Source organism: Athene noctua, chromosome 5 (assembly GCF_965140245.1).
Source record: "Athene noctua chromosome 5, bAthNoc1.hap1.1, whole genome shotgun sequence".
NCBI classification, from domain to species: Eukaryota; Metazoa; Chordata; class Aves; order Strigiformes; family Strigidae; genus Athene; species Athene noctua.
In genome coordinates, this window is record NC_134041.1 from 33,909,752 (window position 1) to 33,929,758 (window position 20,007).

A 20,007-nucleotide genomic window follows, 5' to 3' on the forward strand; every position below is an offset into this window, starting at 1 on the left:
GCGGAGAGCCGCGGGGGGCCGCGGCTGCCCCCCAGCCAGCACGGTGGGGGCTGCCTGCCCTGGCACGGCCTGCCTGGGGTGGGCAGGAGGAGGAGGAGGAGGAAGGCCCTTGCTCTGCCCCTGTCTGAGCCACCTGAATTGCCCGGTGGGCGAGCGCAGAGCAGGGCCGCGACAACCTGGAGTACCGCCGCTCGCAGCAGGGCTGGGGTTCCCTACAGCCTCTGACTTCCTTCCTTTCAAGCTTGGGGAAGTAAGCTTGTCCAGCTTGAGCTTGCCCTACAATCCCCCTTCTGTCCGTTTGCCTTTCTAAGTGCTAGAACAGTTCCAACCCCGTCAGGAGCGGGCAGGGAGCCCCCCAGGCGGCCCGGCCCGGCCCTGCGCGCTGGGCACCTGCCCCGGCCGCCCGGGGGCACCGGGCGCTGCCGGTGCGGCTGCACCCGGGCGGCGGCGGGAAGGAGGCGCTGCCCGCCGGCCCCGTCCCCGCTGGAAGCCGAGCGGGACGCGCCGCACCTCGTCCCTCTTCCAGGGAGCTGGGGGCGGGTGAACGCCCCGCTCCGGGCGGCGGAGCCCCGGCGAGCGGCAGCCCCGCGGCCGCTCCCGGCGCGGCGCCGGGCAGGCACGACTGAGTCCGCCGCAACTTGTCGGCCGGCGGTAAACAGGAAGCCCCTCGGCGGGGCCGGGGCCGGGCCGAGGCGGGGCCTGGCGCGGCCGCCCGCCCTCCCGCCTCCCGCGCCGCGGAGCCGAGGGGCCGCACGGCTCGGCCCGGCCCGGCCCGCGGCGGCCGCTGACAGGGCGGAGCGGCGGCGGCGGCGTGCCCCGTCGAGGCGCCGAGAATGAAATTGCTGTGGAAAGCGAAAAGGGTAACCGGGCGTCCCGTCCCCCCCTTGCCCTGCCCGCGGGGTGCCGGTGCCGGCGGGGTGGCCCGGGCGCGCCGCTCCCCGCAGCCTCGCCGGAGCCGCAGCGCGCTGCCGCCTCCCTGCTCGTCGCCGCTCGGAGCGATGCTGCCTTCCCCAGGAACCGTGAGCCCGCGCCTGGGGCCGGGAGGGTGCTCCGGAGGGGGGGAGTCCCCCACCCCCGGGAGAAGCGGGGACGCGGGGGCTCTGCCTGCGCTTTTGTCCGGGTAATCAGCTGGGAAACGAGGAGTCATTGCAGCACCTGTTCGCTTCGAGTTTGGAGGACGTTGCGCTACTTCTTTTTCTGTTATCATTGTTATTTTTTTTAACCCGCTTTCTAGTGTTTGTGAGTTTTAAAGCCTCGACTCCGTAAAGTTTTTCGTAGCTTGGAATAATAGGTTTTGAAAAGCAAACCACCGGCTCTTTGGATCCGTCCTGTCAAAAGAAATAAAAGGTTGGTGTATTTTAAACTTCGAAGCTAACAAGCATTTAAAGGCTGCCTGCCTAAGTAATTCTGCAGTTTTAAAAAGTGCAATTCCTTCCATAAATGAAAGGCCAAAGAGATTAATTGCTTTGGAAAGGGGGGGAGGGGAGGGAAGAGAAGACTGCTAATCAAACCCAAACTGTTTCCTTAGAAAAGACTTTATACAACTATTTAAAGTATGTGCTAGTCTAGGAAAAACAGTTGAATGGGAAGTCAAGGTATCTTGATACCACAGGAGAGGACAGTTTGCCAAGAATATCTCCAGAATATATCCTCAATCTGAAAGTATCCCGTATTGCTTTGATTGTTGTATTTACTTTGTGCAGCCCATCTTCTGCCCTCAGGTCTGCGTGAAGCAGTACAGCACCTGGGGTAGAGTGCGGTTAGCAGAGGAGTGAAAATGTTCTTTTTCTTTCTCTCTTTTTTTTTTTGTTTTGTTTTGTTTTTTTTTTTTCCCCCTTTCTCCTTTCCCTGGCAGAGTGCAATTCAGGATGTGGGTGAAGAGGTGGAAGAGGGAGCCATTTTCCATGTCACCCTGAAACGAGTGCAGGTTCAGCACGCTGCCAAGGAAGGAGCAAACTGGATAGGCGTAAGTAAAGCTGGCGCGGTGGCGTTTTGGAAGGCTGCTCATGGGCTTTGGAGCCTGCTCCAGGGAGCTGAATTCCACACGAATCGTTAATGATAGTAACTTTTAGCACTGACTGCTCTCACTGTTGAAAAAACCCAAAACAGTGAAGTTGACTGCCTGGGTCATCTGAAATAACTCTCTCCTTGTGTTGACTCTTTTCTTGTCATGCAGACAAGCTTTGACCAGTTGTGGCGAGGGGTCGGGGTCGGATGATACTTAGTGCAGGAGTAAGGATCTTAGCTTATGGCCTGAGAAGCTGAACATTTAGCAGTTGTTTCAGACTGGGCTATGGCTTGTTTCTGCTGCTAGGAACCTTTCTCAGGTCTCCCAAATTAGTAGTCATAGTATTTTGACTAATGAAGATCTGTCGGAAGTTAGCGGAAACTTCCTGAGAAGTTAAGTGAATATAGGTTTGGGTCTTATTTTTGTAGTGCTTTCTCAGCTAGGTTAGAAATTACTTGTCTGCATGTCTGCAGGAATTACAGCTCTGTACTGTTTGTCAAAGGTACATTTTAAAGCATGAAGGCTTTAGTGGTAAGTAGATTGAGCTGAAATGCACACGCACTCAATTTGGCATGCTGCCCAGTGCTTCACCTCTGTCAGGCCAAGTCCCCAGCTGATAGAAAATGTCCTCACTTCATTGGAATCAGTGCAGCTGTGGCAGTTTGAGCCAGATCTTCAGGAGCTGGCTCTAGCTTTTGTATTATTTTGTTATGTTTCTATATTTTCTTCAGGATCAGAGGCAATGATGTAAGAACTTGGTTTGATGTAGTATCCAGACTGATATTTTAAAGACTTTTAAAACTGCCCTGAGATTTATATCAAATCGTGTTCTTGTGAAGTTCCATGACATACAGCAATGCAGCGGTGCTGAATCCACAGTCAAGAAAGATAAGCAAATTCTGTCCTGCATAGAGATAGTGCTTAGAAGCTCCCCTTCCTATGTTTCCAAGAAGTACATAGAGTTCCAGTCAGAACAGATAATTTCAAATCTGCTTCCTTCGAGTGGCAGATTTCCCGCCTCTGCCTCCTGTTTTTCCCAGGAGAAAATATTAGAAAGTATTTACGAGCTCCTGTAAATAGATCAGGCTAGAGAAAAAGGCATATTGGTAACTGGAATAAAAGTTTTAAGAGGAGTAGCAAGGAATTTGAATGACGTGGCTAGAAAGAGAAGGTTGTATGAGGTTCAGCTTACTCCCGAGGATGTAAAGGCAGCCTGTAGGGAGGCTGGCACCTGTGTGTTGAACCGGATGGTGCTATTGTCCATGAAGCAAAGACAGCAAAGCAGAAAAGACGGGTGAAAAATTTAGAGTTCTGTGGTGTTTGTTGGTCTTGAACTGACAGCCAGGTACCCATGAAATGAACCAAGGACAAGCTGAATCGTAGCTTAGCCAGAAGCAGATAAGAACAGTAGAGCAGTGGCTGTAAAAGTAGACGAGCTGCTAAACACCTGAATTTCTGTTGCCAGGAGCAGTATGCTGACAGAGTATGAATGGCATCGGAAGAGGTGAACTCCAGTCAGTGGTTTTATGTAAATAGTAAACTGAAAAGTAAACAGTTAGTTGACAGAGAAAGGAAAAAGCAGCAGGTAGAGAAGGAAGTGGAGAGATGGGGGGAATGTTTAAGAGGCGAGAGACTGAAAGAGATTTTGATTAGCTGAGGGATGGGACTGTGGAGGGCAAATGGGACAAGAGAATGTGTATGATGTGGATGGGATCCACTGGACAAATGAAAGGATTAGAGGATGACCACGGGAAAGAAACTTCTGCATTTGTCAAATGATAGAAATGAGAATTGTTCAAGGGTTCCTTTGCAAGGAGGAACAAGGGCTGGAGAATTTGAGGAGCTGGGACTGCAGGTGTGGAACGAGATTGAATTGAAATACTGAAACTGCTCGACTGTGGAGCGGACACAGTTGAAGATAGGAGGGATGGAAAAAAGGCCTTTCTCTTGAAGATGCTTGGCCTGGTGGTTGTGTTTGTGCTGTATGCCAGTGGATGCATACACTGAAGATGAACCACAGCTAGGGGCTAGCAGAATGGGCCTTACGTTAGTGGAAAGAGAAAAGAAGGAATGGGGTAAGACAGTAAGGCAGGAAGAAAATGATTGACCATGTAAATAGCAAAGAGGCAAGTGAGGGGGTAGTTTAAGGCTACCTGGTTAGAGGAATGTTCTCAGCAACTGGCCAGAATTGTACCAAGGCAGTAGATACTAGTGCCGGCCAGTTCTTTCATCCAGTATGAGGTGATGCTGTGTCAGTGCGATTTGCCTTAAGTTCTGTAGAAAGGTAAGTAGAGTAGGTCTGTGAGATGCTTAGCTTTACAGTGGCACACTTGGAAACTGTGGAATGTGTTTGGTGAAGTCAAGTAAGGTAGGAAGTTCAGATAGTTGAATGTATGAGCTTGGAAGTTGGAGAGACCAAACTGCAAACACTACCTTGACTTCTAGTTTGAATAAGGGAAAAAACCTTTCAGACCAGGGCGCATGAATAATGATCTAAGAAAGATGCTATTTTTTTTTTTTAGGAGTTAGACTTTGAGAAATAGAGAAAAGCTCTTGTCAGCAGAGAAAGCTGTATCTAAGAGTTAAACTAAGAGTTGGTGAAGTCAAGCCTCACAAAGGAAGTGAACACAAACAGATCACGTTTTGTCAGCCGTATGAGAACAACAAAAGAATAAGTCTGCTTCCTAGAGAGAACGAGATAGGAATTAAAATTAATCTATATATAACCCAAAAAACCAAATGAATTTTTACCTGTTTTCTATAAGGATGACAAAGGTCAACCTAGAGGTTGATGGTAATGATGGCGCGTGGGGCTTTTTCATGTCTTCAAGCTTTGTCTCCAAGAGCTTAATGTGCCCATGCTGGGCATCTGGTAGTGTCCATCCCCAAACTACCAAGGAACTGGTGTAAGAAATGATAGTCAAGCAGCAAGAAGTTTTAATTCATCGATCAAGTCAGAAATGCTGTTGTATGGCTGGAGAACAGCAGCGGTGCCTGTATTTGGCGTGGGGAAGGTGTGATTTAGGTGGGTAGGAGACAGTGATCTCATGAAGATAACTGCTCTGATTTAAAAAAGCTGTGGGCTTAAACTGTTTGAAAATCTGCCCATCTTGAATCTTGAAATCACTGAAAAAAATTAGGGATGATAAAATATTTTTAAGTACCTGTTGAAGAAGAGCTGCTGCTGCAGCTTTAATATGTGAAATAATATAAACACGAACAATCCCTACAAGTCTCTTAAAATGATTTCTAGCAGTTTAATGTTTTGCTGACAAACTCAGGTTTAGATTTTCAGGGTTTGGTGTTGTTTTTTTGGTTTGCTTTGGTTTTTGGTGTGGGGTTTGTTTTTTGTTTTTTTTTTTTTTTAACTTTCTCCCAGTATGATATCTTGGGGAAGTTGCAGTGTTGCAATTAGCAGAGAAATTTGTGCGTGTATCATACTTGGGAGCAGATTCAGCCCTTGTTTGGTACACATTCACATTAGTGGATGAGACGCCTTTACACACGCTGAGTAGAATATGGCCGTAAATCAGTACATCATGGTTTGGACAATCTGCTGGATAGAAAATTAATAGTTAAATACGGTGGTGCAGGCGTTCTTCCCTGTTTGAAAGTGGTTGCATTGTATAAGTGGTTATTGTCAAAAGTCTATTTTAATTGTACGATGAAAAGTCAGCAAGAAAATGTAGTGTTTTTTTTTCTCCTGAGCAAGTTTTGCTTAGGGAAAATTTGAATGGAGGCGGGCGATGTATAGCACCAATAACAAACAGTATTCTTAGAGTGTTTCTGTAATGGTGATGCCATATATAATTCTATATATACCTTTAAGTCAGGTGTATAACAAATTATACACCTTTATATCAGCCATGAGATCCACGGAACAAAGTTTTTCAAGTTATTCTGGTGTAATTTCACTCATTCCCTGTGGGGTTGCGTTTGGGGTAACAGTGGGGTTTGGTGCAGTAGTACTGTGTGTTGCCTTGTCTGTTTATAAAAGGTATGAATGGGTTCATGACACAAGCCCAAGTTACCAGTCTGTTTGAGCAGATGTAAACCCACAGTGCTTCCAGAAATTCTTACAGCTTGCACCCAAGCTTGTGTTCCTTGCATCAGCCTGTGTGTTTCTGCAGCCGTGGGGTGAACTTGTGCGGGTTAAACCTGAGCCTAGGAGGTGAAATAAAGGGCTCTGTTTTGGCTGGACCACTTTCCCAGCCCACTTGGCTGCAGCAGGTGGACAGAAAAGGGCCTCTGGGAATGGGTTCTTTCAGTGGCTTAAACTCAAGGTGAAATGGTGCCATTTTGCAGTTGAGATGTGGCTGCAAGTCTCCTAGGGCCTCTGCTTACCTACTGCGTCTATACTCTTTACAGGCTGTTGACAGGTCTTTGTGTCTTGATGGTGCAAGATGATCCTGGCTCTTCCAGGCCTTCCTACAGACACAGAGGCACTTTTCTGCCAAAAATCTGTGCCTGGGCCCACTTCTTGTTAGAAAGTCCAGAACACTGTGGGATACTGCTGTTATTCCTGATTTTTCTTTTCCTGTCTGGTCTATTTGTTTGGTTTTGGGGTTTTGTTTTTGTTTTTTAATACAGGAGGTTGTATTTTAATGTAACAGTAAGATTTGTTGGACCTTGTTAAGCTGGGAAATGAGATGTCCTCGTGCCAGAGTAGCAGGGCTTTAGACTAATATTAAAGACCTCTGTCTTGTTTAAAACAAAAAAGGGTGTCTATTATAAATAATTCAAAAGCAATGGAAGGTCGTGATGTAAATATGAAGTGGATGGGTGATCCGTTCCTAATTATTTTATGAATAGGTTAACTTTTTTCTTTGTGCTTTTGTCAATATACCAAGCCAGAGTTGGTAGTGACTGTAAGTCATTAACATGCTGTCTTCATGTCCTCAGTCTAGTCCCAAGGTGTTGTGTTAATGTTGGAATATTGTTAGCCTTGTTGTTTCTAACTCATACCTTAGCAGGCAGTTTCTGGAGCAAAACGTCTGGTCAAGCTGTCCATGAACTTCATATTCAGTCCTGGTGGTGGTTGGTCAGGATGAATTTGAGACACGTCAAGGAACCATGGAGAAACTCAGAATGTGGATTGTCTCGTTACTTAGGGGAGCCTCTCAGTCTGTACAAATAACCGACTCGATATTCCAAACTCAGAAGAGCTGTTAAATTATAAACCGTTACTGTAAGGCTGTGAAATGTGACCTAATGATATGCTGTTACTGCGTGATCTCATGATACAGCAGAAGCTCTTACTAGGAGGGGAGGCTGTGATTCCGAAGAGAACCATCACAGCAGTCCCAGCTGAAGGCATGCTGTGGGTGAGTATGTAAGGAGGAAATCTGCAGCGGAATAATGCTGCGATGAAAATGGTTGAACTCCTTAGTTTTTATCCTGAGGTTGCAGGAGAGTTGATGATGCAAAGACTAAGTACTAGAGTGTTGTGTGTTCATGTCCAGTGCAAGTTTGTTTCCTGTAGCATTCTTCTACTGATATATCTAATCTAACCTAAAAAGATTTAAGATTCCCTCCCCCCCCTTGAAATATTTCATGACGGCTTGATTTCTCCTTTGCATAATGCCATTAATCCTAGCTAGGATTTGACTTTGTAAACTCAGTGGAAGTGAATAAAAGTAACTACTTCAAAAAGGTATTTCATTCGTTCAGATGATCTTCCAATAGTTTATTTACATAAATCATAGTGATGTCTGGGGATTTTTGACAGGATTTTTCATTTCACTCATGGCTGCGGACACTCGAATGGGCTCAAGCCATTTCTTTCTCTCAAGGAAAATTACTTTTTTGTTACTGGAGTTCCATTAGTGCTGGTGATATGTGATTATGCACGTCATGTAACTGTGACTGAGGTAAAAGAGCAGGTGTGTCACAGCATGTTTTCCTCAAGCTGAGGATGCAGTCCATCAGTCAGTTTGGTCCCCATTAAACAGCAGCAACAGAAAGAGAACTGTACACCTCCCCATGCTGCCTCTGTAGCTCGGCCTTTCTTAGGTTAGTGATCTGAACATTCCTTCCCAGAGACAGTCAACTCAAGAGGTAGAGGGAAATCTTCTGTTTGATTGCTCTTGTTGATGTATTTTATTTATAATCTCATTTTAAAGTTTTTATCCCACATACTTAACAAATCAGTATTTAAAGTAGTCACAAAAATAATTTTCTGAACCATCCTCTAAATAATGGCAGAATTGAAGGGAATGTTTCTAGTTATTTCAGACTTAAACCAGTCTGTAAGCATGAAAACCAAATGCTGTCTAAGCCCCTCCCCCCAACACCAAACCCTAAATTTGTTGACAAATCTTGTGCCAAATGAAAACTGTAAGAGAAAATGGAAATGTTCTAATGGTAAGTTTGCAAGATGATGTTGGCACCCTCCTTGCAAAAGTATCATGAAATGTTTCACATCCAGATGTGTTCATGACCTTGGGTTCTGTGTGGCAACCCAAAGTTGGTATTTTCAGAAAGGGAATCACAAGTGCTGATGCCAAAGTTGTGGTCAGTTTTCATGTTTATTCAGAAGTTAATGGGGCACTGAGTTACCACTATTGTTCCTCCCAGTAATAATATTATTTGTGGTGTGATGGATTTTCTTTTAGATGATAATATATGTTGGGATCATAAGCTAACTTAATAGCAGTTGGACTGTAAAAGATTGTGTGGAGCGTAGAAGTTATCTTCAAGATAAACTTACTGAAAACCTCTGCTATTTGATACGGCATTTGGTGTTCATTTAGCCAAAAGTGACAAAATCACGTAGTAACTAAAGATGGAGTATTGATGTGGAGGATGGAATTTAATCTTTGTTTCATTGTGAAAGCTGTGTCAGGGATCTGGCTTCTGTCTGATTTTTGTGATTGTTTTGTTTCAACTTTGTAGGCTGGAGGGGACGAGTTCCCTCCAGAACGTACTGTCAGCCAGTACGAAACATGCAAAATCCGGACAATAAAAGCTGGGACTCTGGACAGACTTGTGAAGAATCTTCTGACAGCTTTTGGAGACAGTGATTTCACCTACACCAGTATATTTCTGTCTACATACCGTGCCTTTGCTTCTACTAAGGAAGTACTGGAAATTCTTGAGAGGTAAGAGCCAGTATACAATGGGAACTGAGCCATCATTTACATGATAGGGGGATGTGCTCAGCAATTTCTTCCATTACTTTTAGAGGACATGGACTTAATAACCCGATGGACAGATGTCAAGAGTCCTGCAAAATTCAGAATTTCAGCGTAAAGATAAAATGTGTAAATGCGTGCTGCCCACATCCCAGCTGTCATTAAAGCGTAGTCATCAGGCAGCAAAAGTGTGCCGTGTCTGACTGCTAAGGATCCAAACTAGGACCAACGCAAGAAAATTAGTACAGCTTCCCTCTACCCACCCCTCAAAAAAAAAAAAAAGAATGCATGGGCTGCAAAGTCATACCTAGAATAGATTAGTATGTTTTTCTGGATACTGATATTTTTGGACCTACACTCTCCTGTTTGGGGGCTGCTGATTTGAGACAGGGATTGTACAAACATAAGAAAGAATTCACTGTCCCCTTCTAGTACTTGACGTGAACATGCAGTCATAAGTATTTGCAGACAGCAGAAGAACTGGATGATGTTCTAAGAATAGCTTAGGGTAAGACTGTTAAATCACATCTGCTGTATCTGTACAAATGCTTAGAACCCACAAGATTAGTTTTCTCACACTGAATTCTAATTGGGACATGATTAGATCGGAGGTGATCTTCTTTTGGGAGGAGAATATTTATTGCATTTTCCCAATCAAGTTTGTGTAGATTATATTTACTTTAAAGAGGAGCTGACTTGCCAAGTGACAGTGTGTCGTGAGAGTGTCTTGCTTCCTAAGCCTGTAAATTGCCAAAGAGGCACAGATTTATCAGAGGAGCCAATAGCTGTGTGCATATAGATTGTCCCTTTTAGCCAGTAATATTTTGTGTATGATTTATTTTACTGACTTTTATAAAAGACACATTTTTAACAGAGAAAGTTGGAATAAATAAATAGTGAGTTGAATTGAATGGAATTTTTCTTTGAATTGCAAACGCTATCTGTACACACCTGGGATTCTTGCATGTGAAGCCTTAGACTGATACTTCCACCTCTTCCTTTTGTCCTTTGAAACATTTTGGATGACTTTGTTAAGAGTTCTGACATGAACCTGCTGGACACAAACTGGCAGCCCGCTACGTGTTCTCTATCTGATGTTACGAGGATGTTGTAGCACAAGCACTTAAAGATGCACTTACTCTCCTCTGACTGTTCAGATTAATTTCAGGTGCCTGTCACCCTTAGTTGGGCACAGAATGCGTAAAATCAGCTTGCCTTATTCTGGACTGTGCGTAATTGTCCGCTTTCACTCATGAAAGCTGGCTGTAAGGAGCCATGAACTCCGTTACGGAGCTGTATGTCTGAAACAGGGGGCACTGCCGTTGAAAATGAAGGGCATAATCCTGCCTTCGAGGCACGTGCACTGCCTGTGTAGGTGAGAGATTTTGCTTTGCACTTTTGGAGTCGTGCCCATGGTTTCCTCTTTCCCAGTGGTAATTTTCAGAGTGCCGTGGGCCCTTCCCACTCGTGACAACTGTGTCAGTAGTTTTGGCACGAGTGAGCACTTGTCACCTCGAAAACTTTGTGGGAAATCACTCTTGGAGTAGGAAGAAATGGCAACTACTAGAGAAAGAGAAGCTGCGTTGGAGAAAGTGGTTGTATTGCAGCCTCATTGCGCCCTGGAATATTGCTCTGGGAAAGGATGGAGTGCAAACAGGCAGAAAGGGTCTTGGAGCTGTGAGCAAGGAAAATGTTTTGGTTGATTCCTCCTGTGTGCAGGCTGCTTCCTGTAAGTGAACAAATTCGGTTGGAAGAAACTGTCTGTCTCTTGAGGACTTTTTTCCTCCTAAGTGACATAATCTTCAAGCTCCTTAGTTTTGCCCAAATGTTAGATTCCGTATTTGAGCTTTTTAGTTGTTGATGAGACTTGTATATGAATTATGCTATTTAGGATTTTGCTTTTATTCAGTCGGAGTTCCTCTAAACACCCATCTCATTTTTTCAGGTGCGAAAACCCAGAGCCCTCAGGCTGTGAAGAGGATGTAAGCCAGGATTCCTCTGAATCCAAACCAGTCCTGGGGACGTAAGTGTGTTTCTTCACTGTTATTTTGCACAGGAAGCCCCAGTCAGGATTCGGTACTGGGGGAGGCTGTGGGCAGCATAGATGTTGCTTCCTTTGAAATTTCAGAGCACTGTTGGCTTGCTTCAAGAGGCTTGTGTAAAGGCCACATATCAACGGTCTGGTAAGATATCCAGCCCTATAACGCAGAGATCTTTCTGTCAGGGAAATTGTCTCAGAATTCAACATGAGACGAACACATCTAGGCCAAGAGTTAGTTGATTAAACGAAGGAGGAGTGTTTGTTTCCCCTGCTTTACCTCTGGTGGTAAATGGTTATGGCTTGTGACTGATTTCATTGTGCATAACAGCAGTGTCTGCAGACCGAAGCTGGGGTTGTTTCAGGCAGCGTGTGTATGCGTGTTTCTTTGCCACTGGTGCCCCTGTGATTTACAGTGTTGCTTTTAGAGTGAGATTTAAATTCTGAAGTCATCCGAATTTGCAAGAAAAAGAGCAAAGCTGTCTTGAAGTGCAGTTAAAGGGGTGAAAAAGGGGTTTGCTTATCCTCCTAGCACCATATGAACGTGGATTTTATCTGTAGACGTCGGGTGTAAAATGTGCCTTAGGTCTTCAGCATTTGTTCTTTGACAGCAGTGTGATCTGTGGTTTGCATGCATTGTGGCAGTGAAGAGTAGCTGCAACGTTATATTTGATTACAGTATGAAGATGCTCTATTCTTGTCAGCGTTACTGAGGATTGTTTTTCTATGAATGTCTCAGCTTCCACCAGTTAAGAAGACCTTAGTTTTTTTTATCAGTGCACTGACTTCTCAAGGCGTAACTGAAGAAGAAGCCTTTAGCTTCCTTTTGTTTTGAGGTGGAAGAAAAATGTGGAACTCTTCTGTCATGTCCACATGTCACACAGTCCAATCAAGACTGAGAAATACGCTGCACTGTTTTAATTCCTGAGATTCAGGCAGACTGTCGATTCAGTTCTGTTCTACAATACCGAGCGTGGTCTTCCCACTGCTTACCTCCATGCTTTTCTGATGGCTTGTGTGTTGGGATTAGGGGGGTTTTGAGTCTGGCTTAAAAGGGTTCAAACATCCCCAGTCCAGAAATGTGTCGTTAACATACTGAACACCTTCCTGTCCTCCGTTGTCTGAATGGATTGGTTGGACAGTGAGGTCGCTTTGCCTTCCGTCACTCATGCAGCAACTGTTTTGCTTAACCACCAGAGATAAATTGGTAAAAGCTCCTTGGCTGTGAGCATTTCAGTAGCTGTCTCTGACAAGAAGAGATGTAGAGCTTAATTAATGTCTGTAAATGACACAGGACTCTCCGAGGCTTTAGTTAGAAACACACGTTATCGGTTGTTAGTTTATTTTTTTTTTTTTAGCACTTAGCAAGGACAGCAAGCTAGAAGCTCTACTGATTTGGGCTGTTCCTCTTGCCCCATGAGACTCAACATGGGAGCTCAATTCTCTGATTTTTTTCCTGGCTGCTGTTACAGAGAGCTGTCAGTCTTTTCCTCCCGTTTTGCCATGAGAACTCATCAAAGAACAGCTGGTAGTTAAAAATTCATCACAAGCACCAAGAAGGCAGTGTTCTGTAATGGGTAGAGGCAGTAGTAGGCAGCCAGCAGGTTCCCACACTGCCATCGAAAATGAGCTCCAGGGTCTCTTCCAGCTTTGGGCAAACCATTTGACTTTCCCCTTTCCCAGTCAGTCCAGGCACAGAATATGAGCTACAGCAGTACCCTTCCTGCAAAACAGATGAAGCATTTGTACTGGGGATGAGGAGAATAGTTTCACCAGGGTAAATCAGGTTGGGATTAGTCCCCCAACTGCCGTGTCATGGACCCAAAGGAGCTTGATTATGAGATGGAGAACACTCAGTGTGTTTATGTATCTCAGAATAGACCTGCAAGTCCCGTGCCAGGGCTTGAGTGCGCTTGTGGCACAGCCTCTTTTGAGAGCCTTGTGGGAGCTCATTGTCTACATGTGAAATCTGTGTTCATATTTGAACTCCTCTCGTGATCTCGTAACTTGAGGAAGGAGAGGTCCTCCTGGTATGCTTGTCCATTTTGCAGCTATTAACAGGATAGACCTGAGCCACTGTATCTGTCTTTTTGAGGATTTGAACTTTAAAAGCCAAGTGCCTGGTTGTCGGGAGCACAGAGTACAGATGTTCTTTGAGCTGACAGATCAGTGTGTCTGACTGGATGCTTGTGGTCAGAGGTTTTTACTGAGAGCATGGCCCTTCATGGAATATCAGTGGGAGTGTGGGATACCGTTATTGCACGAGGGTTTTGTGAAGTGGGGTTATTGGAACAGGTATCAGGGAAGGTTTCTGTAGATGTGAAAAATACGGCCATTGGAGGGCTAAGCTCTCACAGCTCACTACAGAGCGCGGCCCTAAGCGTTTGGTGAAGTGGATAGGACCTGCTGCAAACCAGGGCTGTTGTCACTTGGTCATCTCAGCTGTTTTTCTGATGGCAGTGGAGCTCATGAGATCGGCTTCTCTAGAAGACGGTTTCTTCTTTCCTGAACATCTTCCCCCGCTTTCCCTGACAGCAATACCTGTAAGTCACCACCCCTCGTGCCCGCAGCAGCACTTATGACTCCGTGATGTACAGAATCAGTTGTTCTGGCCTATAGTAATCAGAACAGAGGAGTAGCGTAAGAACTCCTAGCTTTTAATTTTGGCTCTCCGGCTTAGGTAGGTAAGGAACAAGGCACGGATAAGCCATCTGTGCTTTTCTTTTGTGTCAGGAAAGGGGTATGATCCTACTTGCTTTGTAGGGACGTTATGTGGCTCAATTAATAGCGATGTTGAAATGCCTAAGTGCCAGTCCTGCTGTGATTGTGATAATAGCTGTGGTTGCTCAAGTGCAGTAACTTTGCAGCCAGGTAAGAAGTCAGACGAGGAAAGAGCAGCCACCCTGGGGAGCAGGCCGTACAGTTAGATTTACTACTGTGAGCTTTACCTCTCAGTCTGTACTAATTCTGACATAGAGCACGGGGAGCAATACAAATCGACAGTGCATGTATCCAAGAATGTAAAACTGTTGAGGAATTCATTCTTCTGAATGGGTAATTCTTCGTATCTTTGAAGAATAAAATACGAAAGGACAGCAAGTTTGTGGGGGTGCTAGTAACTTTAAAGAGGAGCTGACTTGCCAAGTGACAGTGTGTCGTGAGAGTGTCTTGCTTCCTAAGCCTGTAAATTGCCAAAGAGGCACAGATTTATCAGAGGAGCCAATAGCTGTGTGCATATAGATTGTCCCTTTTAGCCAGTAATATTTTGTGTATGATTTATTTTACTGACTTTTATAAAAGACACATTTTTAACAGAGAAAGTTGGAATAAATAAATAGTGAGTTGAATTGAATGGAATTTTTCTTTGAATTGCAAATGCTATCTGTACAGACCTGGGATTCTTGCGTGTGAAGCCTTAGACTGATACTTCCACCTCTTCCTTTTGTCCTTTGAAACATTTTGGATGACTTTGTTAAGAGTTCTGACATGAACCTGCTGGACACAAACTGGCAGCCCGCTACGTGTTCTCTATCTGATGTTACGAGGATGTTGTAGCACAAGCACTTAAAGATGCACTTACTCTCCTCTGACTGTTCAGATTAATTTCAGGTGCCTGTTACCCTTAGTTGGGCACAGAATGCGTAAAATCAGCTTGCCTTATTCTGGACTGTGCGTAATTGTCCGCTTTCAGTCATGAAAGCTGGCTGTAAGGAGCCATGAACTCCGTTACGGAGCTGTATGTCTGAAACAGGGGGCACTGCCGTTGAAAATGAAGGGCATAATCCTGCCTTCGAGGCACGTGCGCTGCCTGTGTAGGTGAGAGATTTTGCTTTGCACTTTTGGAGTCGTGCCCATGGTTTCCTCTTTCCCAGTGGTAATTTTCAGAGTGCCGTGGGCCCTTCCCACTCGTGACAACTGTGTCAGTAGTTTTGGCACGAGTGGGCACTTGTCACCTCGAAAACTTTGTGGGAAATCACTCTTGGAGTAGGAAGAAATGGCAACTACTAGAGAAAGAGAAGCTGCGTTGGAGAAAGTGGTTGTGTTGCAGCCTCATTGCGCCCTGGAATATTGCTCTGGGAAAGGATGGAGTGCCAACAGGCAGAAAGGGTCTTGGAGCTGTGAGCAAGGAAAATGTTTTGGTTGATTCCTCCTGTGTGCAGGCTGCTTCCTGTGAGTGAACAAATTCGGTTGGAAGAAACTGTCTGTCTCTTGAGGACTTTTTTCCTCCTAAGTGACATAATCTTCAAGCTCCTTAGTTTTGCCCAAATGTTAGATTCCGTATTTGAGCTTTTTAGTTGTTGATGAGACTTGTATATGAATTATGCTATTTAGGATTTTGCTTTTATTCAGTCGGAGTTCCTCTAAACACCCGTCTCATTTTTTCAGGTGCGGAAACCCAGAGCCCTCAGGCTGTGAAGAGGATGTAAGCCAGGATTCCTCTGAATCCAAACCAGTCCTGGGGACGTAAGTGTGTTTCTTCACTGTTATTTTGCACAGGAAGCCCCAGTCAGGATTCGGTACTGGGGGAGGCTGTGGGCAGCATAGATGTTGCTTCCTTTGAAATTTCAGAGCACTGTTGGCTTGCTTCAAGAGGCTTGTGTAAAGGCCACATATCAACGGTCTGGTAAGATATCCAGCCCTATAACGCAGAGATCTTTCTGTCAGGGAAATTGTCTCAGAATTCAACATGAGACGAACACATCTAGGCCAAGAGTTAGTTGATTAAACAAAGGAGGAGTGTTTGTTTCCCCTGCTTTACCTCTGGTGGTAAATGGTTATGGCTTGTGACTGATTTCATTGTGCATAACAGCAGTGTCTGCAGACCGAAGCTGGGGTTGTTTCAGGCAGCGTGTGTATGCGTGTTTCTTTGCCACTGGTGCCCCTGTGATTTACAGTGTTGCTTTTAGAGTGAGATTTAAATTCTGAAGTCATCCGAATTTGCAAGAAAAAGAGCAAAGCTGTCTTGAAGTGCAGTTAAAGGGGTGAAAAAGGGGTTTGCTTATCCTCCTAGCACCATATGAACGTGGATTTTATCTGTAGACGTCGGGTGTAAAATGTGCCTTAGGTCTTCAGCATTTGTTCTTTGACAGCGGTGTGATCTGTGGTTTGCATGCATTGTGGCAGTGAAGAGTAGCTGCAACGTTATATTTGATTACAGTATGAAGATGCTCTATTCTTGTCAGCGTTACTGAGGATTGTTTTTCTATGAATGTCTCAGCTTCCACCAGTTAAGAAGACCTTAGGTTTTTTTATCAGTGCACTGACTTCTCAAGGCGTAACTGAAGAAGAAGCCTTTAGCTTCCTTTTGTTTTGAGGTGGAAGAAAAATGTGGAACTCTTCTGTCATGTCCACATGTCACACAGTCCAATCAAGACTGAGAAATACGCTGCACTGTTTTAATTCCTGAGATTCAGGCAGACTGTCGATTCAGTTCTGTTCTACAATACCGAGCGTGGTCTTCCCACTGCTTACCTCCATGCTTTTCTGATGGCTTGTGTGTTGGGATTAGGGGGGTTTTGAGTCTGGCTTAAAAGGGTTCAAACATCCCCAGTCCAGAAATGTGTCGTTAACATACTGAACACCTTCCTGTCCTCCGTTGTCTGAATGGATTGGTTGGACAGTGAGGTCGCTTTGCCTTCCGTCACTCATGCAGCAACTGTTTTGCTTAACCACCAGAGATAAATTGGTAAAAGCTCCTTGGCTGTGAGCATTTCAGTAGCTGTCTCTGACAAGAAGAGATGTAGAGCTTAATTAATGTCTGTAAATGACACAGGACTCTCCGAGGCTTTAGTTAGAAACACACGTTATCGGTTGTTAGTTTATTTTTTTTTTTTTAGCACTTAGCAAGGACAGCAAGCTAGAAGCTCTACTGATTTGGGCTGTTCCTCTTGCCCCATGAGACTCAACATGGGAGCTCAATTCTCTGATTTTTTTCCTGGCTGCTGTTACAGAGAGCTGTCAGTCTTTTCCTCCCGTTTTGCCATGAGAACTCATCAAAGAACAGCTGGTAGTTAAAAATTCATCACAAGCACCAAGAAGGCAGTGTTCTGTAATGGGTAGAGGCAGTAGTAGGCAGCCAGCAGGTTCCCACACTGCCATCGAAAATGAGCTCCAGGGTCTCTTCCAGCTTTGGGCAAACCATTTGACTTTCCCCTTTCCCAGTCAGTCCAGGCACAGAATATGAGCTACAGCAGTACCCTTCCTGCAAAACAGATGAAGCATTTGTACTGGGGATGAGGAGAATAGTTTCACCAGGGTAAATCAGGTTGGGATTAGTCCCCCAACTGCCGTGTCATGGACCCAAAGGAGCTTGATTATGAGATGGAGAACACTCAGTGTGTTTATGTATCTCAGAATAGACCTGCAAGTCCCGTGCCAGGGCTTGAGTGCGCTTGTGGCACAGCCTCTTTTGAGAGCCTTGTGGGAGCTCATTGTCTACATGTGAAATCTGTGTTCATATTTGAACTCCTCTCGTGATCTCGTAACTTGAGGAAGGAGAGGTCCTCCTGGTATGCTTGTCCATTTTGCAGCTATTAACAGGATAGACCTGAGCCACTGTATCTGTCTTTTTGAGGATTTGAACTTTAAAAGCCAAGTGCCTGGTTGTCGGGAGCACAGAGTACAGATGTTCTTTGAGCTGACAGATCAGTGTGTCTGACTGGATGCTTGTGGTCAGAGGTTTTTACTGAGAGCATGGCCCTTCATGGAATATCAGTGGGAGTGTGGGATACCGTTATTGCACGAGGGTTTTGTGAAGTGGGGTTATTGGAACAGGTATCAGGGAAGGTTTCTGTAGATGTGAAAAATACGGCCATTGGAGGGCTAAGCTCTCACAGCTCACTACAGAGCGCGGCCCTAAGCGTTTGGTGAAGTGGATAGGACCTGCTGCAAACCAGGGCTGTTGTCACTTGGTCATCTCAGCTGTTTTTCTGATGGCAGTGGAGCTCATGAGATCGGCTTCTCTAGAAGACGGTTTCTTCTTTCCTGAACATCTTCCCCCGCTTTCCCTGACAGCAATACCTGTAAGTCACCACCCCTCGTGCCCGCAGCAGCACTTATGACTCCGTGATGTACAGAATCAGTTGTTCTGGCCTATAGTAATCAGAACAGAGGAGTAGCGTAAGAACTCCTAGCTTTTAATTTTGGCTCTCCGGCTTAGGTAGGTAAGGAACAAGGCACGGATAAGCCATCTGTGCTTTTCTTTTGTGTCAGGAAAGGGGTATGATCCTACTTGCTTTGTAGGGACGTTATGTGGCTCAATTAATAGCGATGTTGAAATGCCTAAGTGCCAGTCCTGCTGTGATTGTGATAATAGCTGTGGTTGCTCAAGTGCAGTAACTTTGCAGCCAGGTAAGAAGTCAGACGAGGAAAGAGCAGCCACCCTGGGGAGCAGGCCGTACAGTTAGATTTACTACTGTGAGCTTTACCTCTCAGTCTGTACTAATTCTGACATAGAGCACGGGGAGCAATACAAATCGACAGTGCATGTATCCAAGAATGTAAAACTGTTGAGGAATTCATTCTTCTGAATGGGTAATTCTTCGTATCTTTGAAGAATAAAATACGAAAGGACAGCAAGTTTGTGGGGGTGCTAGTAACTTTAAAGAGGAGCTGACTTGCCAAGTGACAGTGTGTCGTGAGAGTGTCTTGCTTCCTAAGCCTGTAAATTGCCAAAGAGGCACAGATTTATCAGAGGAGCCAATAGCTGTGTGCATATAGATTGTCCCTTTTAGCCAGTAATATTTTGTGTATGATTTATTTTACTGACTTTTATAAAAGACACATTTTTAACAGAGAAAGTTGGAATAAATAAATAGTGAGTTGAATTGAATGGAATTTTTCTTTGAATTGCAAATGCTATCTGTACAGACCTGGGATTCTTGCGTGTGAAGCCTTAGACTGATACTTCCACCTCTTCCTTTTGTCCTTTGAAACATTTTGGATGACTTTGTTAAGAGTTCTGACATGAACCTGCTGGACACAAACTGGCAGCCCGCTACGTGTTCTCTATCTGATGTTACGAGGATGTTGTAGCACAAGCACTTAAAGATGCACTTACTCTCCTCTGACTGTTCAGATTAATTTCAGGTGCCTGTTACCCTTAGTTGGGCACAGAATGCGTAAAATCAGCTTGCCTTATTCTGGACTGTGCGTAATTGTCCGCTTTCAGTCATGAAAGCTGGCTGTAAGGAGCCATGAACTCCGTTACGGAGCTGTATGTCTGAAACAGGGGGCACTGCCGTTGAAAATGAAGGGCATAATCCTGCCTTCGAGGCACGTGCGCTGCCTGTGTAGGTGAGAGATTTTGCTTTGCACTTTTGGAGTCGTGCCCATGGTTTCCTCTTTCCCAGTGGTAATTTTCAGAGTGCCGTGGGCCCTTCCCACTCGTGACAACTGTGTCAGTAGTTTTGGCACGAGTGGGCACTTGTCACCTCGAAAACTTTGTGGGAAATCACTCTTGGAGTAGGAAGAAATGGCAACTACTAGAGAAAGAGAAGCTGCGTTGGAGAAAGTGGTTGTGTTGCAGCCTCATTGCGCCCTGGAATATTGCTCTGGGAAAGGATGGAGTGCCAACAGGCAGAAAGGGTCTTGGAGCTGTGAGCAAGGAAAATGTTTTGGTTGATTCCTCCTGTGTGCAGGCTGCTTCCTGTGAGTGAACAAATTCGGTTGGAAGAAACTGTCTGTCTCTTGAGGACTTTTTTCCTCCTAAGTGACATAATCTTCAAGCTCCTTAGTTTTGCCCAAATGTTAGATTCCGTATTTGAGCTTTTTAGTTGTTGATGAGACTTGTATATGAATTATGCTATTTAGGATTTTGCTTTTATTCA

General features: G+C 45.0%; 1 protein-coding gene across 1 annotated transcript in view; it reads left to right on the forward strand.

The window, feature by feature from the left end:
• The first annotated feature begins 833 nt into the window (after positions 1-833).
• Positions 834-20,007, forward strand: part of LOC141961094 (ral guanine nucleotide dissociation stimulator-like 1) — a 57,913-nt gene continuing 38,739 nt past the window's right edge. Inside the window, exons 1-4 of the mRNA XM_074907643.1 lie at positions 834-860; positions 1,856-1,966; positions 8,903-9,108; positions 15,566-15,643. Of these exons, the coding sequence (XP_074763744.1) occupies positions 834-860; positions 1,856-1,966; positions 8,903-9,108; positions 15,566-15,643 (422 nt within the window). The remainder of the gene's footprint in view (positions 861-1,855; positions 1,967-8,902; positions 9,109-15,565; positions 15,644-20,007) is intronic.